The following is a 21,910-nucleotide window of genomic DNA, read 5'->3' as shown; positions in this document are numbered from 1 at the left end:
TTATAACCTCTTCAGGTCCAAGCCCGGCTCTGGAAGTCAGCCTATTTCCATTCCTCATTGCTTTCTGGTTGCTATCCCAGGCAGTTTTAGACTGGAGAGATGAAAGTGACAGAGCCTTCTGGGCAGCAAAGATGAAATTAACAAGCTTTCTGAGGAGCAATCTCCGCTGGCTCTGTCTTTTAAAACTACGCTTCCCAGCTAACATTGCATCTCTCTACGCTTGACCAACAAGTGCCAAAACATCTTGTGTAGAGAAATTCTCAGTTCAACAGGATATTCAAAGGTAAGCAAGTTTAGGACTGCAGTGTTGAATCAATTGCTTTTGAATCTTACAAGAAGCAGAGGAGAGGCCTTAACATCATGACCTGGACTCTCCCCTCCAAAACAAAAACAACCCCCCCCCCCAATCCACTCAGCCTAACAAAGAGTCCTGGAAAACTCCAAACCTTGCACATTATTTTCTCATCATTTAGCGGATCCCAAAACAGAGGTATGTGGTGGCTTTTGGGGGGGGGGGACGACTTTGCTCCTTCCCGCTGTGCAGTATCTTTGTTTCCCATTCCCAGTCAAACCCCTAAAACAGCAGACTCATGACAAAATGCATTTTCTCTCTTTTTGCTCTGAATGGGATTGTCAGAATCGCCCAGCGAAGGCATCCATTTCTGTTGGCAGAATCCAGCTTGGCCCTAGGCTGCAACCCAGCCCATGAGTGCCGGAATGCCTCCAATTGCATAACAGCTCCTGGCTTCTTTACATATCTCCAACATCTGATTCAAGTTCTCTCCAGCCCAGTCTGGAAGCGTGCAACACCCTCTCCTGTAATCTCCGAGTAACAGGCTGTATCAGGCCTTGTCCTACATAGGAAGATTTGCAATTGGTAGCAGCCAAGAATATCCGATAAGGAAGCTGGAATGCTTGTAAAACCAGACCAGCTAGCCCAACGCTTTTGGGGAAAGCTCTTCTGAAAGCCCTTGGCTGGACCCTGCCTTCACCAGGTCAGAATCTTTGCCAAAGCAAGGGGGGATGCTGGGCCACAGCAGATGACATTATGGCCTGATCACACAGCAAGAGCGCGCATGCACATTCCCTCTGCGTCCTGTCCCACTCCAGAGAGCAATGTGTGGGCGTAACTTTTGAATATTGCATAAGTGTGTATATGTTCCATACAGGCTCTAATGGGGCAAACAACGGCCCAAAGAAAAGCCAGAATTTGACCCTACAATCCACACCTATGTGCATTAGACTTGATGGGCATGTGTCCACCCACATGTGAACATCGTATATGGCAGGAATGGCACATCAGCGGGGCCAAGAAGGAAGATACAATCTTGCTCAATCACCACCCAATCAGGTACAGCCCGGTGCTATCTGCTATCATCCTGCAGCAATTGAAATACAGATAAAGACTTTACCCTGAGAGATAGAGCAGTTTTATTACCTTCACAAACGTATTATTGATGGGGAGTGGAGGCCAGGAGAGAGAGAGCACTCCGCTTTCAAGAGATCTCTGTTCATTTCCTTGAAAAGCTGCTATCTGTAGAGGACTGTTTGAATCAGGATTGTAGAATTGGGGTGGTGGGGGATGGTGCAGGGTAACCTCTGCCCATAGACAGACAGTTTTGAGAAAACTGATGACCTCAGGAGAGCCCCGTATTTTGTTTTAGTTCATTCTCGCCTGACGCAAGAGCTCAGCCAGGGATTTCCCAACCCGCAGTTCTTCCTCCACGCTAGGAACTCAAATGCACAGATGCTGCCATATAAGAACACCACACGTGAATAAACTCCTAAGGATGCAATTAAGAAATAAAATCACACCAATATTAATCCTGAAGCGATCTCCTCCACCTATATCCACCAGTAGAGCATATAGCTTTATGCACAACAGCAGCCATGTGCACACTTACTGGGGAGGAAGGCTTGCTGTGGACTCAGTCAGATATCCTTCTCAGTGACAATGGAACAAAATCCAGGCCCCGATTCCCCAGATAAGAAAAGATCTGATAGGCACTTTGCTAGGAGCTGCGAAAAGTGCAATAGCTACATTATGGAAAACAAAATCTATCCCCTCCATTGATAATTGGTATTCTAAAATCTGGGATCATTTCATTTCCGAAAAACGATATGACAAAATAGAGCATTTTCTGAACACCATGAACTTTATTGAGAAATGGTTTCCGTTCTTTGATCATATGGAAAATAATAGTTCCTTATCTGGATTGAAAATCTTTAACATGTATGTAAATATGTACATTTCATTTAGGCTTTCGATATGTATGTGTATGTGTATGTGTATGTGTATGTGTATGTGTATGTGCGCGCGCGTATATATACTTTGTGCTACCAAGTTGGATACTGCTAATATTCTCTCTGAACATGTACTTATACAACCAGCTTGTACTTCAAAAAGCTATGTTGTATTGCTTGTTGCTTTACATTGTTATCTTACTGTATTTTCCTGGGTTTTACAGTTTTAATAAAAATCTTCAACAACAAAAAAAGATATCCTTCTCAGTGAACATGCATATAATTGGACTGTGTGGCTGCGACTTAAACACATGCCACTAAGGAGCCAATGTTGCTGCATTCTTAGGTCCCCATTGGAGAGGAAAATGGGATACAAATAACCAAATATAAATTTAAGAATTGGAACACCCTTGGATTCCTGTTGCCCAAGCCCCAATTGATTAGCCGGTTCACCCAGAGCGTGTTCTCTACTACCAATAACACAGCAGGCTGCTATCCAACAGGTGCAGCATTCTTTCTCCAAGAATCGGAATGGCCTTGCTATCCAACAAGTCCGGCTTTCTTTCTCTCCACACCACCAAACAGACATAGCACTTGTTAACCCACAAAAACCCACATAGCCAAATGGCAAAACAACTGCACTGCATTCGAATCTCACCTCTTCCAAAGGTTCACCAGGTGGCTCTAGACAAGCCATGAATTATCAGCCCTCATTCACAACCTGGGGAAGCTAAAGCTACCAACCTACCTTATAGGGCTGGCGGCAAGATTAGCAAAAGCATGCAAAGAACAGTGAATGCTCTGAAGCTCTAAAGAAGTGCTTCCAAGGGCAGTCCCAGCGTATAGCACCCAAGCCCCCCCCCCCAGCTTGAGTCTTTTGACACTCTAACAAAAAGTTATTTTGGAATCAGCTTTCATGGAATACAGCTGGCCTTTTTCAGATGCAAAGAGTTCCTTGGAAGCAGGGCAGCAGCCTCCCCAGTTGTCCCCCTCCCAACTGCTACAAGCAACTAACACTGTAAGGTACACTGCCTCTAGAAGTGGAGGTTCCGTTTAGCCAGGCACTGAGACAGCGGGTACGATCGCTCCTTTTTAAGCCACTGAATTCAGCAGCTGCTGAAAAACACAGGAACCCTACCAGGAAGGGGGAATGTGTGTGTGTGTTGGGGGGGGAGCAACCCCCCTGTCCTCAGTTTCTCCGAGCAGACATGACTCCCCAAGCCAGGTCAAGTTCCGCCTCTGTTCCCAGCGGAGAGAAAAGGGCCCTGCCCTTCCCTGCGGCAACCGAACCTGTTCCTCACCTGCCCGCCTGGGTGTGGTTTGCGCTCCGGCTATTGAATCAGGCAAAGCAGGGGCCCCACCTTCCTCAGCCTTTTTCCGGGTTGGCTGGTGCTTCTGCCATTCGTGCGGCTGGCCAGAGACGAGGTAAGGAGCAGTGGGTTTGGGGAGGGGGTCTTCGGGCCGGGTCTCTCTCGCGGAGGAAGGATTCATCCTCCCCGGCTTACCTGCTTGCAGAAATCTCTTGTGGGGCGTGGCTGCCGGGGCTTGTTATTTACCTGTCTTTTAAAAAATCAAGGCACCTTATGCTTTGGGGTGGGGATATTTTGTGCAGAGATGGGCCCCCCTTAACCTGAATTTTCCTGCTCTCCATCAGGTCAGAACCTAGTCCATTTCTGTACTAATATGGGTGCCACTGATTATTTTGCACACACAAAAAAATGTGATCTAGAATTTCCTGTATATTAATTTACACCCCCGCCCCCCAGTCAAAGTCTACAAAGCTCCATCAATACTGTATGTTAAAAGGATCAATGCTCTTATGTGGGGTTTCCAAGTTGGGTTGTGGCTTGCCCTTGCTGTAGCACCAGTAGTTGCAATATCCTCTTTCTCTAAAGTGTGGGGTCTAAGACTGGCTTTTCCCCAAAGCAGCTGTTAAACCCTGCACTGCATTTTGGGGGTGGTGCGGCTGTGCCCCCTGAATCTGGGAGTTTTGTGTGCAGAATAAAGGAAGTGTGTGTGCCTTCTTGCATGCAGGTCACCAGGCAACCTTTTAAAACGAAGTTCAGTCAGTGGAGGCAGGTAGATAACATTTTGTGGTGGCTGCTGCTGAATTATGGTATGTGGGCAGCTGGCCTATCATAGCGCTGTTCGCATGTTACAGTGTATGCGCATACATCCTGCATGCCTGTGCATGCATCCGTTTTTAGGAAAGAGCCAACGCACATTCACTTTGCGATTGAAACCTGAGACCAGTTCCTGGGTAAATATGGGGTTTGTGCCACGTGTTTAGCTGTATGTGCGTTGGCGTGTAACATGAGAACTGCTCCATGCATACATTCTAAAAAACCGAACACAAACTGTTTGTGTGAGCCTTTCACTGTAACTTGTGGACTGAGCTTCTGAGTCAGTATCCTTGGTCTGTCTTGTTCAGTCTTGTCTACTTTGACTGGCAGCAGCTCAACATGATCTGAAAACGAGACTTTCACATCGTTTTTTGCCATCTGCCAATACCAGGAATTGAACCTGGGACCTACTGTATGCAAAACAGATGCTCTGCTTCAGAGCCACCTCCATCCCTTATTTCAAGATAGGGTAGAAGGTCCATAATTGTCCAGCCATTATGAACGAAGCTGTTGTGCGTGCCCTGATTTGAACTGGGTGCATAGCTTAAGGCTATTCTAGATGCAAGTGTAACAAATGTGTCATTGTGGTGGGCTTGATTTGTGGGAGCCTGGTGTCCTTCCTGAACTTCAGTGCTTCCCTCTGGGCTTAAAGAAAAAAAAGATTGAAGTGACACACAGCCTGACCTTCCAGGGCTGATGTGAAAGCCACAGTTGTGGAGGCATGGCCATGTTGAGAAGTTGCATTTTTGATGGCGCAAGCCCCCCTCTCGCAGTTGTTGTTTGATAGGGCCCTTTCAAGCTGCACTCTGGTACTGGGTTTGGTGTTTAATGTCCCTTAATTGTTATGTAATTGGGGAGGCGGGTTCATTGGGCCACTGTGCTGAACAGCGCTGCTATTGGAAATGTGGTTGCATGGTAGTCACAAGCACCTATTGGACAGTGTCAGTGCCATCACTGATGGTGATTTAATGCTACTTTCCTGAGCTCCTGTTAAGACACCCTTCTTGAGTCAGGAAAGACAGACAGGAACAGTCTCGTGCCAGTTTCCCTCCCACCCCAAGTGCATCCACGTTGCAGGTTTGAAAAGGTACCAAAGTGGGTTTAAGAGCCATCGCTGAAGAACTAGGGGGACTGTAGTACTGCCAGTTGCAAAATTTCCTAGGGACCCTAGGAGGCATGGCTGGGTGTTGCATCAGCCTAAAAGCCACAGAGAGAAATCTGCAGCGTACGTGAGAAACTTTCAGACTTTGCTTTGAGACTTTGGCTTTTCGGCTTCGGCAGAGGTTACCAGCTCAGAATCCCAGCCCCGCCATAGGCTCCTTTTTGCAAGTCTGCCCGCACCCTCTGATCCCCTTTGTCCAAATGCAAATAATTGCTTCACTTGCAGAGATAGTTGGGAGACAGAATCCCCGCTGGGTCCCCAGAAGATAGGAGTAGTGTTAGGAGTGAAACAGAAGCAATAACGCCAGTGTAAGGCAGGCTTAGGCTCACTCTGGCTGTCTCTTAGGCTTTCTGTTTGTAACAGGAGCGGCTTCTTTCTTGATGGTAGCGTGATGTAGTGGTTAGAGTGTCAGACTAGGCGCTGGTAAGCCTGGCTTTGAAGCCCATCTCTGCTGTGTAAGCTTGCTGGGGAACTTTTGGCTAGTCATTCTCTTTCAGTCTAACCTACCTCCTAGTGTGGTTGTTGCAAGGATAAACGGGGGTGGATTTTGGATTCCTTTTTTGGTGGGATAAAAAGGCAGAATGATGTAGTTGCTTATGGGGAGAAAAGCAGGGATATAAATTCCTAAAATAAATGAATGAAAGTAAAGCATTTGGGCCGTTGCTTCTCCGATCAGATTAGATCGAGCTTGCCTTGCGACCCTTCCGAAGGCAGAGTACACGCCCAGGATTGGCCTTTATCTCTTGCTGCAGGCTCAAGGGAATGAAACGTGTGAATATAAGGCTTTCTGGCCTTTTGGATTGCAAATTTAGAAAGGAACTTTCCTTTGGCAAGCTTTCATGAGGAGATCAAGCTCCACAGACACAAAAGAGCAATCAAATTGCAGAAGTGGTTTAAGAATTCCTCTGCCTTTGATAAAGATTTTCTGTCTTTTGACTAGCTTGCTGTTTTCTTTCCAACTCCTGTGAACTTACTGTTGACTTGTTCTTCCATGGATTATTAAAATAGGCTTCCATTGTAAAGAACGTGCGGCCCAAACACGACTGTGTAACATTATGCAAGTTTGAGAAGAGCGTGCAATTCCTCAACCGTTGAATAATGACAGTTTTAAGTTCTCATTATGTGTTTTAGCCAGTGTAAACTTTTCCATAAAGATTAAGGGCTATTTAATTTATTCTGCACACATGCATTTGGGTGGAATCTGATATGTGGCACATTATTTGGATTCCTGACTAGCTGCTGCTTCTTCTTTTTTTAAAAAAGCTAGTTACTAGACCTTCATGGCTGTTCAGAAATGTGTAAGAAACCCTGGCTATAGTAAAAGGTTTGGGGATCAGAGGGGGCGCAGTTTCTATGCCTCCATTTAGTAATAAAAATTTTTGATTATGTTCCCTGTTCCTAAAGGTGGCTGTATAATCGTTTACTCTTTCCCCAATTCCCATCACCTCCTTCGCTGACGCAGCTGCCTCCCCTTCCTATTGATGGGAGAAGGTGCCGTCAAGTCAGAGCTGACTTATGATGACCTCTGGTGGTTTTTTTGTGGCAAAAGACTAACAGAGATGATGTGCCATTGCTTTCCTCTGCAACTCTCATCTTTACTAGAGGTTTCCCATCCAATTACTGCCCTGACCTGGATAGCCTAGGAAAGCCCGATCTCCTCTTCAGATCTCAGAAGCTATGCAGGGTTGGCTTTGGTTAGTAATTGGATGGGAGACCTCCAATGAAGACCAGGGCTGCAAAGGCAGGCAATGGCAAACCACCTGTTAAGTCTCTTGTCATGGAAACCCCACTAGGGGTTGTCATAAGTCAGCTATGACTTGAAGGCACTCTCCGCCATCCAATTACTAACCGACGCCAACCTTACTTAGCTTCCAAGATCTAAAGAGACTGGGCTTGGCTGGGCTATCCAGGGTAGGGAACACAGGTGGGTGGGTCCTATTAGGGTACCTGAATATACTTTTCAAAAATTCAGGGTCTTTTGCGGTTAGGTGTCTGAAGATATGGATCACCCACTCTTTTCTTTAGACTGGTGATCTGGAAGAAGGGATGAGATCTTAAAATACAGAGGATCCAAAGATCAGTTCACTGCTGAACAAAATACAGAATGCAGAACAAACGCTTCCACCTAGAGTTTTTCCTAGAATGGGAAACAAGGGTGTTAGTGTGCGTTTTGGGGATGTGCGTGCAAAACCAAGCTTTTCTGTTCTGAACTTCACCTGCATATAATGTAAAAGAAAGTCTTTGTTTAGTCACCGGATTCTCCTCCAAGCTCTTTAGGCTCCCTCGGGGATTGTTCTGCCTTCCGTTCTAACCTAATGAGCCTGCCTCGCACCTCCCCTGTTCCATCTTAAGACTATTACGGTCTGCAGGCGTGGGATTTCATCATGCCTAACAACATCTTTCCACTCCGCCTTTGTTTTGCATAATATTCAGCTTGAGGAAGAGTTGAAAGGTTATTACTTTGTGATGTTTTAGTGTTGGCTCTCATCAAGGTGCTGTGGGGCGGGAGGCACCATGGCATGGCCTAGGGTTGCCAGCTCCAAGTTGGGAAACTCCTGGAGATCTGGGGGGTGAAACCTGGAGAAAGTGGGGTTTGGGGAGGGAAAGGACCTTGGCATGGTATAATTCCATAGAGTCCACCCCGAAAAGTAGCCATTTTCTCCAGGTGATCTCTGTGGCCTGGAGACCAGTTGTAATTCCGGGAGATCTCCAGCCACTACCTGGAGGCTGGCAACCCTAGCATGGCCCAATCTTGTCAGATCGTGGAAGCTAAGCAGCGTTGGTGCTTGGGTGGGGGACCGCCAAGGAAGGAAGGCAGGAAGGCCGTGGCAAATCACTTCTGCTTCTCGCTTGCCTTGAAAGCACCTCGCTGGAGTCTCCATAAGTTGGCTGCGACTTGGCAATACATATGTGTGCAATTAGGGTGCTTCTTCCAGGGCTGCTTCTGATGGCCTTGCCCTGGGATTTCTATCCAGATCTTGTTATCGGCTGCTTATAATAACTACGCTTATATACCGCTCTTCTAGACAGATTAGTGTCTCACCCAGAGCGGTGAACAAGTTAGTGTTATTATTATCCCCACAGTACAGCTGGGGAGCTGGGGCTGAGTGGCTTACCCAAGGTTACCTACTAAGCTCAGGGCAGTAGTGGGATTCGAACCAGCAGAGTGCTGATTTGCAGCCAAACCACTTAACCACTTTGCTACAGCAGCTTAGAATCAACAGTGCAACTCACTGCTGCGGTCTTTTAGAGGCAATAGAACTCTGCTGCTTGTTGCTACAGTTCTTCTGTATCTGTAGCAGGCTGTATAATCTGTTTGTGATGTTAGCTCCCGTACAGGCAGTGGGGTGCACTGGCTAGAGAATACAGTTGCCAGCTCTGGGGTAAGAAATTCCTGGAGTTTTGGAGGGTGGAGTTTGTGGAGGGGAGGGACCTCAGTTGGGTATAAGGCCCTACCTTCCAAGAGGGCTGTTTTCTCCAGGGGATCTCCAGCCACCACATGGAGGGGGGAGCCTTATTAGATACTCGTGTTTGAATCCCCACTCTTTTGTGGAAGCTCTCCAAATGGGGGTTGGATTTCTCCCAGAATTATAACTGATCTCCAGACTACAAGGACCAGTCCCTCTGGTGAACACGGCAGCTGCAGAAGGCGGCCTGTACGCCATCACATCCCGGCAGAGTTCAGTCCCCAAACTCTCCCCTCCTCAGGCTCCACCCCCAAATCTCCAGGAATTTCTCAAGCTGGAGTTGGCAACCCTAGCAGGACCAGAACCCAGCTCGGCTCTCAGCTGACACAGTTACTTGGGCCACAGTCATGGCACCTCTGCATCTTTAAAATGTGCTTCTGACGGCGCATTCAGCTGCTTCCTTCAGAGCTGCTTTAATTTAGGCTTAAGATCCTGTAATGAGAGCTTACTCAGAGCCAAAGAGATTCTTTGCGCTTGAAGAAACTTGTTTCTCTTTGGCAATCAGGTTGTCATAATGAGCGGGTAACTCGAGCTTTCCAAGGAAGATATTGTTCTGTGGTTTGCCCATCATATTATTGTTTTGGCAAGCTGGCCTTTTGGATGCAAGAGGTGTAGAAGCATCCAACATTCTCTGCAATATCGCTCTCCCTCCTGAGCCTTTCATGAATAAAGTATTTGTTTCTGAATTTTACTGCCCGTTTCAAGTTCATATGAGTTCCCCCCTCCCAGTAACAGCAGGCCATCAACAGCTAGACTTTGTATTCTACAGCTACTCAAACTCAATTTTTAAAAAATTGATGTGTAAAATTTTGATCTTTTTGCAGCCATCTCATCATATTTATTTGCTTCTTTTATACCCCGCTTTTCACCCCAGTTGGGACCAAAATCAGCTTACATTGTTCTTTTCTCCTCTATTTTATCCACACAACAACCCTGTGAGGTAGTTTGGGCTGAGATTATATGACTGGCCCAAGATCACCCAGTAAACTTAGATGCCAGAGTAGGATTGGAACTGTGGTCTCTCAGCTCTTAATATGACACTCTAACCATTACACCACACTAACTCTTTGCTCTTTCCACCTATGGGCGGACTGAGAATATGGCCCAGGAAGAAGACAAGCTGAGAGGCCATTGTGGGGCTGTGAGCTAGCATGACTCACTCCCTGCCAACATCGCTGCCAATGGGCATCACATCACCCGTTGTCTCCTGGAAGCAGGAAGAGGCAATGTGAAAAATGACACCCATAACTTGCTACCGAAGGGCCTGAACTGAGTTCATCCTGCAGTACTGGTGGGGCTTCTGCAGCTTGGCTCTGCTCGTCCCTGGCTGCCAGAAGCTCTTTAGAACAGCAGGTCACTGGAAACTTTGTAATATCTATCCTACCCCCTCCCTCCGCAACTTTGAATATAAATATATCTGCCTAAGGGATGAATAGCTATTGCAGCAGGTGGAGTAAACTGAGTGCTGCTGAAATACATGTTGTTAGTCTTTAAGGTGCTGATGGACTGTTAGGAGAACTGGGCCTCCTGTTCCCTCCTGGCTGGGCCCTCTGATCCCTACCACTGCTCAGCAGGCCAAGTTATGTGGGGAAATGGGTGAGGAAATCAGCAACCCCTGGAATTGTGACATTGAGGCGATGCTCTAGCATTTACCCCAAACTCTATGGTAAAACCATAGGGTTTTGGACACATGCTAGAGCTCCTGACCCATTAACATTACTTCTGGCTTGGGCAGGAAGTGATGCTGGAGAGGTTGGAACTGGTAGGTCCTTGCCCTCCAAAATTTCCCACTGGTTCACAGTCTTGAGACTCATGCACTTATCTGCAGTTCTTAAATGCATCTGAGCAATGATGCTGCTTGCCCCACGTCTTAGTTACCCCCACCCAGTGAGTTCAGACTGAATGTACACATGCCACTTAGAGTGCTTTTCCAGTCCCAACTTATTATGAGAAACAGACGGGCCATTTTTTAATGCACTGACGTCTGGTTTCTGACTTGATCGATCTCCACATGGAAAGATTGCTATACAATCACTTTTCTGTCTTCCTGTTCTGTAGGGTAGTACTCCAGATGACTTTGATCTAGCATGGAAATGTTGTCGAGGATCCAGTCTGGGCCTACCTGCTTTTCAATTTGTGCTATCTCTGTTTTCACTTAGTACAATTGAGAGACTGTTTAAATTATCTTCTGTTCTTAAACGTTGGGTGTTTCAGCCTGCTTGATTGCCATGTTGAGCTATAAACACCAAAGTAACTCATAGTTGAGAAATACCTTCTGTGCATAGATCTCTATCTTGTAAGATCTGGTTTTTGGCCCTTCTAGGTACCCTGGAGGACTCGAGCGCTGTAACGGAATGTTGATTCTGTTTGGAATGTGCTTCCTTTGTCCTAACTTGGTTTCTGATTGGTTGGAGCCACCTTCTGACTTCCAGATGGTGCTTAGGTACAAACTGAATTGCTCAGAGCTCTCCATTCTTGAGTGATTTTTAAAAAATGAGATAGTTTTCAGTAAAAAGTACCGTTTCATCCAACTTTTTGCTATTCCACGTGGAAATTGAGGGGTTTGCTTGTTTAAGGGAAGTCATTTGGTACTTGGAGAATGTTTAGTACTTACTATTTTGTGCAACGCTCATTCATGGAAATTAAGGGTCTTGCCTGTTAAATGGAAGGCATTCAAAGAATGTTTAGTATTTAATATTTTTTGTACAGCTTGTCATAAAAGCACTTTAGCGAGAGAATTCGTTGGCGATTGCTTTGGCAGTCAACACATTCTTTAGGGCTTGTTTAGACCAAGGGTTCTCAACCCTTTTAAGCCTGCAGGTATTTTTGGAATTTTGAGAAGAGCAGGTAACACTACAGAGTAGGTGCCTTGGGATGCTGGGTTGATTCCCAGATGATCGGAAGGTTATGAGCCAAGTATCCTCCTATGATAGGCATCTGTTTCCAGATGGGTGCTCCCTGAACACACAGCTGATACTTCCTGGACTTTCCTGAAGCACCTCGTTACTTGCAGAGGAAAGCCAAGACTGGTTCTTTGCTTCGGAAAATAAACGTTTTACCAAAGAAGTAAATAAATGGGCACCGGGAAACACATTGGTGGGCAGCATGTTGATGATCTTGGAAGTAGACCTGGACAGACGAATAGTCTGGCTTTAGGAGAAGGAGTTTCATGTGCTCTTGGTGTCCAAAGATGCTTGGGATTCTTGAGAAATGGGAGATAATGGCTAAATAAGATGGGTCATCTTCAGTGCAGCTTCTGTTGTAGGGCTTGTGGGGCCGAGAGATGTTTTCAGAGCAGATCATTCACATTCTTCTTAGGTGGCCTTGCATGTCCTGAAGTTCTGGCCCATGTCCTTCCTTCTGATGAACAACTTTCTCCTTCCACAGAACCCAGGATGAAGCCCACCACGACCACAGAGATCCTGATGCTTCTACTGGCTGGTAACGTTGTTGGATGTATTCTCTGCAAGAAGCTGAGACCGAGGGACTAGCAATCTTTCCTGAGGGCAAGCGCTTTGGGAAGGGTGGCATCACTGGAAGGGAGGCCTGGTCCTTTGAGAGGGCTGACCCACATCAGTTTCCCTCTTCCATCCTTGGACCTCTAGATAGTTCCAATACTCCCTTCAGTCTGCAACTCCAGGATGGCATCTTAACCCTACAGCTTTTGTACCGACTGGCCGGGAGAAACAGGCCATTTTTCTCTGGCAATAATTTTTTGAGGGTAGATGCCTCTTAAGCGCATTCATGTAGTGTGTGTGTGTATAGGGGGGTTCTTTGGTTGTCTTTTTGAGGTTGGAATAAAGGGAGAGTTCAGAGATTACAGGCTTCACAGCATTTGGTAATGGTAGAATTAATAGGGGGCATGGCAGAAGGAAAGGTTAGATCGGTGGCACTAAATCCATGGTGTAGTCTCTTGGCTGGTTCCATATCAGGGTCCCGGAGAAGGCGCTACAGTCGATCAGCTATTGTAAGGGTAGACTTCTGATCAGCAAGCCACAATATCAGTGATAGGGCCATATGCTGCAGTTGTCAATACTTTAGTATAGGTGAGAATTTTATTCATTTTTATTTATTTATTTTGGATTTTTTATTCCGCCCTCCCCGCAAGCGGGCTCAGGGCAGATCCCATCAGTTAAAACCACAAAAATATTTCATATTCCATAAAAACCAGTAAAACATTTAAAATTCAGAAAATTCAAACGCCACTTCATATAATATAGCTGGCAAACAGATGGCAACAGTCAGCATTTACAATAAAAAATGCTGGACACAACCTAGCGGGGAGATAAATCATTCCTTTCCCTCTTACTAGGCCAGCAGAGGCCTAGCCCAGCCTCAACCATATGCCTGGCGGAACATCTCTGTCTTATGGGCCTGGCAAAAAGATAACACATCCAGCCGGGCCCTGGTCTCAATAGACAGAGAGTTCCATCAGGTTGGAGCCGGGACCGAAAAGGCCCTGGCTCTGGTTGAGGCTAGGTGGGCCTCCCTGAGAAGGTGGACAGAAGAAGATATTTCTGAATCCTGCCACTTAGGATAGATCCAGGGCAGACTCTGGAGTTAACTGGCTTTTCTGTGCCTAATAGCAGCGACATGGCACCATTATTTTCTCCACCCAGTTTTACCAGCAAAACAGTTAAGAGGCTGGACCAATGAGATGCTGACTAGAGTTAGTGGAGGCAAAGCCCCCTGAGATAGATGACGTGGCTTGATCTCCGGGCTACGTTAAGAGGAAGACTGGTGTCCGACACTGACGGTTCCTATGACCTGCACCATAAAAGTGAGGAGTGACTGCCCATCTGCACAGTAACAGGAGTAATGGTGGCTGTAGGCTGTTTCCACATATTGTACACCGTGACTCTTCTTTCCCATGGAATCTCTGCCTCAAAGTATGCCCGTAGCAAAAACAGGATCCCCCCACATCTACTGGATTTTGGAACTAGAGGCTGGCCGGAGACTGAACACCAGTGTGGTCAGAGGGAGCAAGGCCAGGCAAATAGGACACAGCATCATGGGGCGAGATATGGGTAGAGTGACTTTCACACCTGCTGTATCCATGCTTTGCTCTTGCTTTCCAAATGATGTCTTCCTCTTGTGAATCCAAAAGTTAAGGCCTGTAGGCTACTGCTGTCTCTTCTACTTCAAAGGCTGTGCCATCACTTGCAAATAATTTTTTCCCCATGTTTTTCTTCAGCCTTTCCTCTCCTGGAGGCAAACGATCCCACGGGTGAGTAGCTTCTTCTATTCTGACCGGAGCTCCTTCCCATTTTGTCACAGATGTGTCAGAGGGATTATCTTGCAATCTGAAAGTGGCTCTTACTCACGTTCCGCTTAAGGTCGAGTTAATGGCAGGAATGTTTTTAAGTATCCTCATAGTTGGTGATACATGCAGCCAGTGCTATTTTTCAGCTGGAACGCGGTGGAAAGGAGTTCCGGCACCTCTTGAAAATGGTCACGTGGCTGGTGGCCCCACCCCCTGATCTCCAGACACAGGGGAGTTTAGATTGCCTTGCGCGGGTGCAGAGGGCAATCTAAACTCCCCTCTGTCTGGAGATCAGGGGGTGGGGCCACCGGCCATGTGACTATTTTCTCTGAGGGCAACCCGCTGAGCTCCACCATCTCTTTTCCCAGAAAAAAAGCCCTGCTTGCAGCCATCCTGAATGTATGCTAGAAAGACAAGGTGTTCACAGAGAGGATTTTCTTCACACCAGGTGAATGTGGTCCTGATCCAAATCCGACCCTTGCAATGCATTTAAAAGGAGTTGTCACCAAGTAGTCCTAGACCCAGTATGGCTGCGAGTCCCTGTGGTGGGTTTGTGGATGTTGTAACGTTTAGTTTGGCTTTCAGAGAGGGGTAGAAAGGTGAACTGAGTAAAGGATTAAAATGAGAAGCTGAAAGAGGAAGTGTGTCCCAAAACCTTGGAAAATCCAGCGATCAGTCCATGCATATCGAAACTCTGCTTGCATGCAAAAGAGAATGCAGTTAGCAACATGATGACTGAACGTATTGGGGGGGTCTGTGTATGGTTGGGTGGTTCCCAATATGTGTGGATATAAAGTCAGAAAAAAAATCTACTAACCACTGTAAAAAGGTGAATGTGTAGAGTGACTCTTGAGATATTCACAGTCAGCCTCAAAGCTAGAAATCCTGGCTCCCTAGCCTTCTTGACTTTCTGGCAAGTACGATGCTAACTCCCCCCACCTTTCTCTCTCCACAGATAAAGACAGTCCCTTCTATTATGGTAAGTGTAGGTTTTTCTTGCCGGTACAGTGTGGCCTGCCCTGATCCTTCTGGCTACAGTATGCACCAGCCCGATGTTTATAAATGGAACAAAGAGGCAAGCCATGTTTGCTTGTGTAATACAGAGTGAAATATCATGGAGGCAGATCGATGACCTTAGATTTCCCTCATTATCCTTCTACTAAATAGTCCTTTGCTCTGACCTGGGTAGCCCAGGCAAGCCCAATCTCATCAGATCTCAGAAGCTAAGCAGAGTCGGCCTTGGTTAGTAATTGGATGGGGGACCTCCAACAAAGACCAGGGTTGGAGAGGCAGCCAATGGCAAACCACCTCTGTTAGTCTCTTGCCATGAAAACCCCGCCAGGGGGCGCCATAAGTCAGCTAAGACTTGACAGAACTCTCCACCACCAAATAGTCCTTTAAGCCTATTGTCCTGCTACCTCCTCATGTGCTAACTAGTGTCCATCCATTATCTGGATGAACTCAGTGGTTTTCAGTCTGTACCTAATAAGCTGCAAGCACTTGACAATTGTGTGATGCCAGAGTCAAGTGACAGGAAGAAGGGGATCCAGAGTTATGACATCACTAAGGCCAAGACTTTGAATAGCAGACCAAGACACATGTTAATAGCTGAACACCAGGAGGTGTATTATATTAAGAAGTAACCCAAAACTTCACTTCGCCCCTCTGCTGCATGTGAATAGAGAGAGGCAGGAAGTGTGGCTTGTTCTGTACATGTGAATTAACAGTAAGTGCGTCAAAAAATATTGTTGGCTGTCTAGGTACGTGTGGCTGTCCAGGTAACCCACCTGAGGGTCCCAGCCTATGGGTTGAAAACCACTGGGCTAGTTGAACAATGAAAGAGCTGGGAAAGAAGTTTTGAGATGGACAGACATTCCTGGAGTGGAGAGGGAAGTGTCCTAGGCAATGCCACCGACTAGAGGTGGGCACAAACTGAAATATGAGCCAAAGTTTGTCACAAACCAGGTCATTTTTTTGGTTCGTGAACTGGCAGTTCGTCAGAGGGCATTTCTGATGAACCACAACGATTTTTAGGCTGGTTCATCACTGCAGACTTCCTGGCGCTGATCAATCAGTTTCCAAGGCAGCAGGGAGGGATGGACTTTCTGCAGACCTTCTGCTGATCTGGAAGCGACATATTCATGAACCAAATGAACCAGTTTGTGAATCGGGCAATTTCATGCTGATTCGTGGTCCGTGAAATGCTACGAACCGCAACGAACCGCCGTTTTCCCGGTTTGTGCCCGTTTCTATCACATACCTTCTCTTTTCTTCCCCAGATTATCATTCACTTCGTGTCGGTGGCATGATCATTGCTGGCATCCTCTGTTTTCTCGGATTTGCCATCCTGATCAGTAAGTGGAAACCCAGATCCGGGTGGGGCAAAGGTGATGTTTCGGGAGGGCAAGAGGTTCTTGGTAACTGTTGGAATGTGTCTGCCTGTGTCGAGGTGGCACCCCTTCAGGCTGCAGGCATGGGTTCATGTGGTTAATTGTATGGAGAGAAAGTAAAAACCTGTCGTGTAGGAAGTGAAACTGTGAAGGGTAGCTTAGCCTCATTAAGATAACCAGTTTTCTCTTTGGAACTAGTGGGAATTGAGAAGAGGAACATTCTGTCAGTCCTGACGTCTGTTTAATCGCCTTAAGCAGATCTAGGCTTTAGAAAGGACTGGGTCCGTCTAGTCCACACACCGCTCAACAGGACAACTTGCTGGATAAAGAGATACGAAGCTACCTTGCATGGACCATTGGTCCCACCATTGGTCCCGCTACCTTGCATGCACCATTGCACAGACCATTGGTCCTAGCATGCTTGGCACTTATTGGCCAGGGTCCCAGGCCAATAAGTGCCTGCAGTCCAGATGCAAATTCTAAGCAGAATATATTTCGAAACATCCTTCTGAGCCACCAGGGTTGACATTGCACAATGTTTATGCACTGGTCCTGCAGTTTGGTAGTGGTTGCTGAGGTCTCCTCCGATGAATTTGTCTGATTCCTTTATTGCTTTTATTTTTACTCATCCAGGTGGAAAATGCAAGTGCAAAAAGAAAACCAGGTAAGAAGAGAATTCTAGGTGGAGACCAGTGGGAGGTAGCAGCTAGTAGGTACCCTGGGTGGAAGAACTGAAAGAGCGATGCGTGGAATGCCCTGGCCTGGATAGCCCAGGCAAGACTGATCTTGTCAGATCTCAGAAGCTAATCAGGGTCAGCCTGGGTTAGTAGTTGGATGGGAGACCTCCGAGGAAGATCAGGATGGCTATGCAGAGGGAGGGCAGTGGCAAACCACCTCTGTTAGTCTCTTGCCTTGAAAACCCCAACGAGGGTTGCCATAAGTCAGCTATGAGTTGAAAGCACTCTCCACCACCACCATGCATGGAATGGCCAAGGAAAAGCTTGAAGCTGAGCCAAAATTGGGGGAGAGAGCACTGAGGCTGGTTGTGATTTTGCTTTCTCTAAGAGATCCTCCTTTCTTGTCTAGTGTACAGGCCATGGTTCCCGTAAAGAGTACCGTTTCAGGTGAGTGACTCCTTTGAGTATGGCACATCAGTTGGATCCTGGAACATGTTTAACTCTGTCATAGGCTAGAGGAGGATGGGACTTGCACCTACGTTGCTTAGAAGTTCAGGGGAACGTCTAGACAATCTGCCTGAGCCAATGAGCTCTCCGCTGTCCAAATGCAAATTCGAAGCTGAATATGGCTCATTATCAGTTATTTTGCTGTTGAGTAAGAGAGGAAGGATCTCCTGTGACCCACCCCAGGATCACGGGGGCCTGTATCTGCAAACACCATATTGGATGGAGTCTGTATAGTAAGGCGAATGGGGTGAGACAGAGTGAAAAAGCTGGCTGGATCCCACCTTGTATTTTGTTGCTGAAAGGACACTCTGGGCTTGAAGCACCTTGCTGCTTTAGTTTTCAGAAATGCCTTGGAAAGAAGCCCCCCTCCCCAAAAACCTTCATTATTTGGATTCATAATGTGGAACTTCATTATTTGTTTTGATAGGGTAGGCAAGGAAAGTATCCCTGCAACGTTGCCCTCTGGTGGTGGCTGTCGAGTACTAAACCACAGTGGTGCCCGTGCCCAACTGGAGGGGGTTTGCTAGAAATGCTGCTCCTTTTCATTTTTTTTGCCTGAAACAATGTTCAATTGTGTCGTCTCTGGTTTTTTAAGGGGAGCAACAAGCTTGGATAAAGCTAATGACACTTAAGTGAGAGAATGTTAGAGTCATCAGTGTATAGGTGGGGCCTGGAGATCTCCCAAAATTACAACTGAGCTCCAGGCTATAGAGATCAGTTCTCTGGGGAAAAAATGGCTGCTTTGGAGGGTGGGCTCTATGGCATTATAGCCCACTAAAGTGCTTCCCTAAACCTCCATCACCAACCTCCACCCCAAACTGAGGGCTAGTTTGGTGTAGTGATTAAGAACAGTGGGACTCTAATCTGGAGAACCGGGTTTGATTCCCCACTCCTCCACAGTGACTTGGGTCAGTCACAGCTCTCCGGAGCTCTCTTAGCCCTACCCACCTCACAGGGTGATTGTTGTGGGGATAATAATAACATACTTTGTAAACCGCTCTGAGTGGGCGTTAAGTTGTCCTGAAGGGTGGTATGTAAATCAAATGTTGTTGTTGTTGTTGTTATTAAATGTCAAGGAATTTCTCTGTGTCTATAAATCAATTAGGGGATTTAGCCCAAAGTTTGGTGCCCCCCTCAGGCAAACTTTCTTAAGAATTTCAAGGCAAGTCATAAGAATATTGAAGAGACCAGTGAAATTTCTCAGGGGTGTCCTACCCACCCCAAGTTTAGGTCTTCTCATATATCAAATATGCTATGCTCTGTGTTCCTCTCTCGCCCTCTACAGAATGCTGAGTTGAGAAAATGGCTGCTTTCCCCAAGATACTTATTCCGTCTCTTTCCACCCCTCTGTGAAATGGCTCCTTTCTACTGGTGGCAACAGGCTGGTCCATTTGACGTTGTTCTGGGCTCTCACATCCAGGCCCAATTTTTTATATATATATATATATGTATGTAATAAAAGTTGCTGCTTTTCTGAAGGAACGTGTCTTGGTGAGCTATTCTGGGTGAATTTTTGATTGGAAGTCTTTTCTCTTGTAAGGTCCAGTAAGTATGGCGTTCCTTCCTCCCGCTGGAGCAAGACAGGATATTGTTGCCAACCTCTAGGTGGGGTCTGGAGTTTTTCCTGAACTATACAGAAAGCAGTTGCCTGAGAGAAAATGGCAGCCTCGGAGGGCAAGTTCTATGTGGTAGGCCATAGAATCTAGGTGAAATTCCTCTCCAAATTCTACCCTCCATAGGCACCGCCCCCCAAATCTCTAAGATTTTCCCTGGCAGGAGTTGGCAACCCTAAAAGCAAACTGATGTAATAAATCTGTTGTGAGGACATCATAAGCAAGAGAGAAAGAAACCAGTCTCTTAAATTTGTGAAAAGTTCTGTGAAAATTGGGAGGACAGGCCACTGATTCCCAGAATTGTCCATTAACATGTGAGAACAATGCAACACAGACTCCGTAGAAATCATGTGCTGGTTTAACTGTGGTACTGGCAAGCAAGAAGAATTACACGTGTGATCTTGAACGTGCCCAGAATTTCACATCAGCTGGGCGGACAGCAGCTTCAAATTGAACAAATGTTTAAATGTAATTAAGATGAATGAATTTAAATTTTTGTGCATTTTTTAAAAAAACAGCTGCCCTTCAAGGCACTTGTTCACAGTTTTACCAACTTCAGAAAAAACAAGTTTGCAACATTCAAGCGTTAGCTGCCTAGGGGGGTGTTTGTTCTGTGGCCTTGTACAAAAAGTGACTGGAAACCGAGATGGAACAAAGTGTGGGGTGCATGAAAGATCATACGTATCCACCAGCGTCACGCTTAAATCAGGCCTCAGCTTTGGACTGGGAGGGAGGCATTGGGCAGGAATTTGTGTGTTGCCTAGCAAATATTCATGCTGGCTCGGGGAGGCCTGCTCCGTGCTTTTTAAGGGCCATGGTCTTGGCACCGATTGTATCAGTCGACAAATATCCCTTTGAAGGAAGCCAAGCTTGTGGACTTTGTAGGACTACGCTGTGAAGTGCACTTTTAACCAGTTCCTCTCATTTGGGAGGGGGGAGGGTGAAGAGAAAAAGTCAAAACTATGCCTCCTTGCTTTGCAGCTCACTTAAAATTCATACATACAGTGATGACGACGGAAGCCGGAAAGTGGCTGCCCTTTCTGGCCTCTGCTGCCTGAAATAAATGTCTTGGTGATAAGGTGGGCCTTGTTTGTCGCGCCTCCCTGTGACCATAAAAGGAGCAGCTTTGCCCCAAAGTCCCTTCTTGCTGCCCAAGAGCCGGAAGGAGTCCAGCCTCGAGACTTGTATTCTTTTGGCCTTTGTTGCTCCTGGTTCCTTCGCAGGAAGATGGGGCAGGCTAGCATGGGGGGTTAAGCTCAAAAGAGAATGTTGCCAAGCGGTCTCCGCTTTAGCTATCCCCTACGGGTGGCGGTAACACTGGTCTTCTTTCCGGGGTGGCTGGTGTAATTACGGGATGTTATGGAGCAGTTTGAGCACATAAACGGAAAGACTATAATTAAATCATTACACCGAAGAGCTAGGCTTGCCAGGTGCCTGCCAGTTGTGGGCAAACTCCCAGCAGTTCTGATGAGTGGCAGGAAGAGGCAGGCCACCTGGTGATTGCCTAGGAAGAGGCAGGCAGCCTTGATAAACATCTGTGCACGTGTTCCTACACAAGGACATTGCTCCAGGCATCGCACGAGGGCCAGTTCTTTAAGAATTGCCCCCAAATGCTATATTTGGGCTGACGGAAAGTGCATGAGCTCCTGTGTCATGACATCACTTCCAGAAGTGATGTCATCACGTACTGAGCACGTGTGCCTGAGGACTCCACCCCCCCCCCCCCGCCTACACACTCCTGACCTTCTGGTAGTTGCTAGGGTTGACTTGGCAACCCTACAAAGGGCATAGCTACTCTATAAGCTCTGCCTGGTTTCCTAGCTGTTCTCAGGGTACCATAGCTGGGCTGAGAACCTCCCCCCCCCCCGAATTCTCAGTGCCCTCATTAAACACCCAGATTCTGAACAGGATCTCTTTGATCCTACCGGAAGCGCAGAATGAAACGGTCCTGGCCTTTGCTCCCACTGCAGAGGTGCTAGGGACGGTTTTGGAGGGTTGTTGTTATGTGCTAGGCTTCTAGAAAGCTAAGAATAACATATTCACATACAGTGAAAATAAGGCTGCTCTGACCTTCCCAAGGGCCTAGTATGGGAGTAAAAGCAGCACACCCTCTCTCCCTGCTCCCCATATCCCTGCCATTGGCCCAGTGTAGCTGGCTTCATGCTAAGGTTGCCAGAACTGCCTCGGCAAATGCTGGGAAATTTTGAAGGTGGTGCCTGGGAAGGGTGGAGTTTGGGGAAGATGTGACTTCCAGGTGACAGTCTAGGAATTTACCCTAATCTCTATGGTAAAGGTCATCGTGACATTGGGAAACTCCTAGAGTGTCACTACGGAGGACATTTTTTTCTTCCTCAGTTTCTTGAGGCACGAGGTTTATCCACTGTGTGCTATCAAATGGCAAACCTACTTCAGGCACATGTAGAACGAAAACAACGCAGAGCAAAAAAAAACGCTGCACCTGGGC

At 46.8% G+C, this 21,910-nt stretch overlaps 1 protein-coding gene across 1 annotated transcript; it reads left to right on the top strand.

Annotated features, from left to right (window-relative positions):
* The first annotated feature begins 3,577 nt into the window (after positions 1-3,577).
* On the top strand, positions 3,578-19,311 carry LOC129343536 (FXYD domain-containing ion transport regulator 3-like). The gene is made up of 8 exons (XM_054999793.1): positions 3,578-3,669; positions 12,384-12,437; positions 14,191-14,223; positions 15,215-15,238; positions 16,539-16,613; positions 17,283-17,313; positions 17,736-17,773; positions 19,119-19,311. The coding sequence occupies exons 2-8, from the start codon at positions 12,392-12,394 to the stop codon at positions 19,124-19,126; spliced, it is 255 nt and encodes an 84-aa protein (XP_054855768.1). The 5' UTR covers positions 3,578-3,669; positions 12,384-12,391; the 3' UTR covers positions 19,127-19,311.
* The last annotated feature ends 2,599 nt before the right edge of the window (positions 19,312-21,910 follow it).

Source organism: Eublepharis macularius, chromosome 15, assembly GCF_028583425.1.
Source record: "Eublepharis macularius isolate TG4126 chromosome 15, MPM_Emac_v1.0, whole genome shotgun sequence".
NCBI classification, from domain to species: domain Eukaryota; kingdom Metazoa; phylum Chordata; class Lepidosauria; order Squamata; family Eublepharidae; genus Eublepharis; species Eublepharis macularius.
The sequence above is the reverse complement of the archived record's forward strand: the minus strand, read 5'-3'. Positions and strand labels throughout refer to the sequence as shown.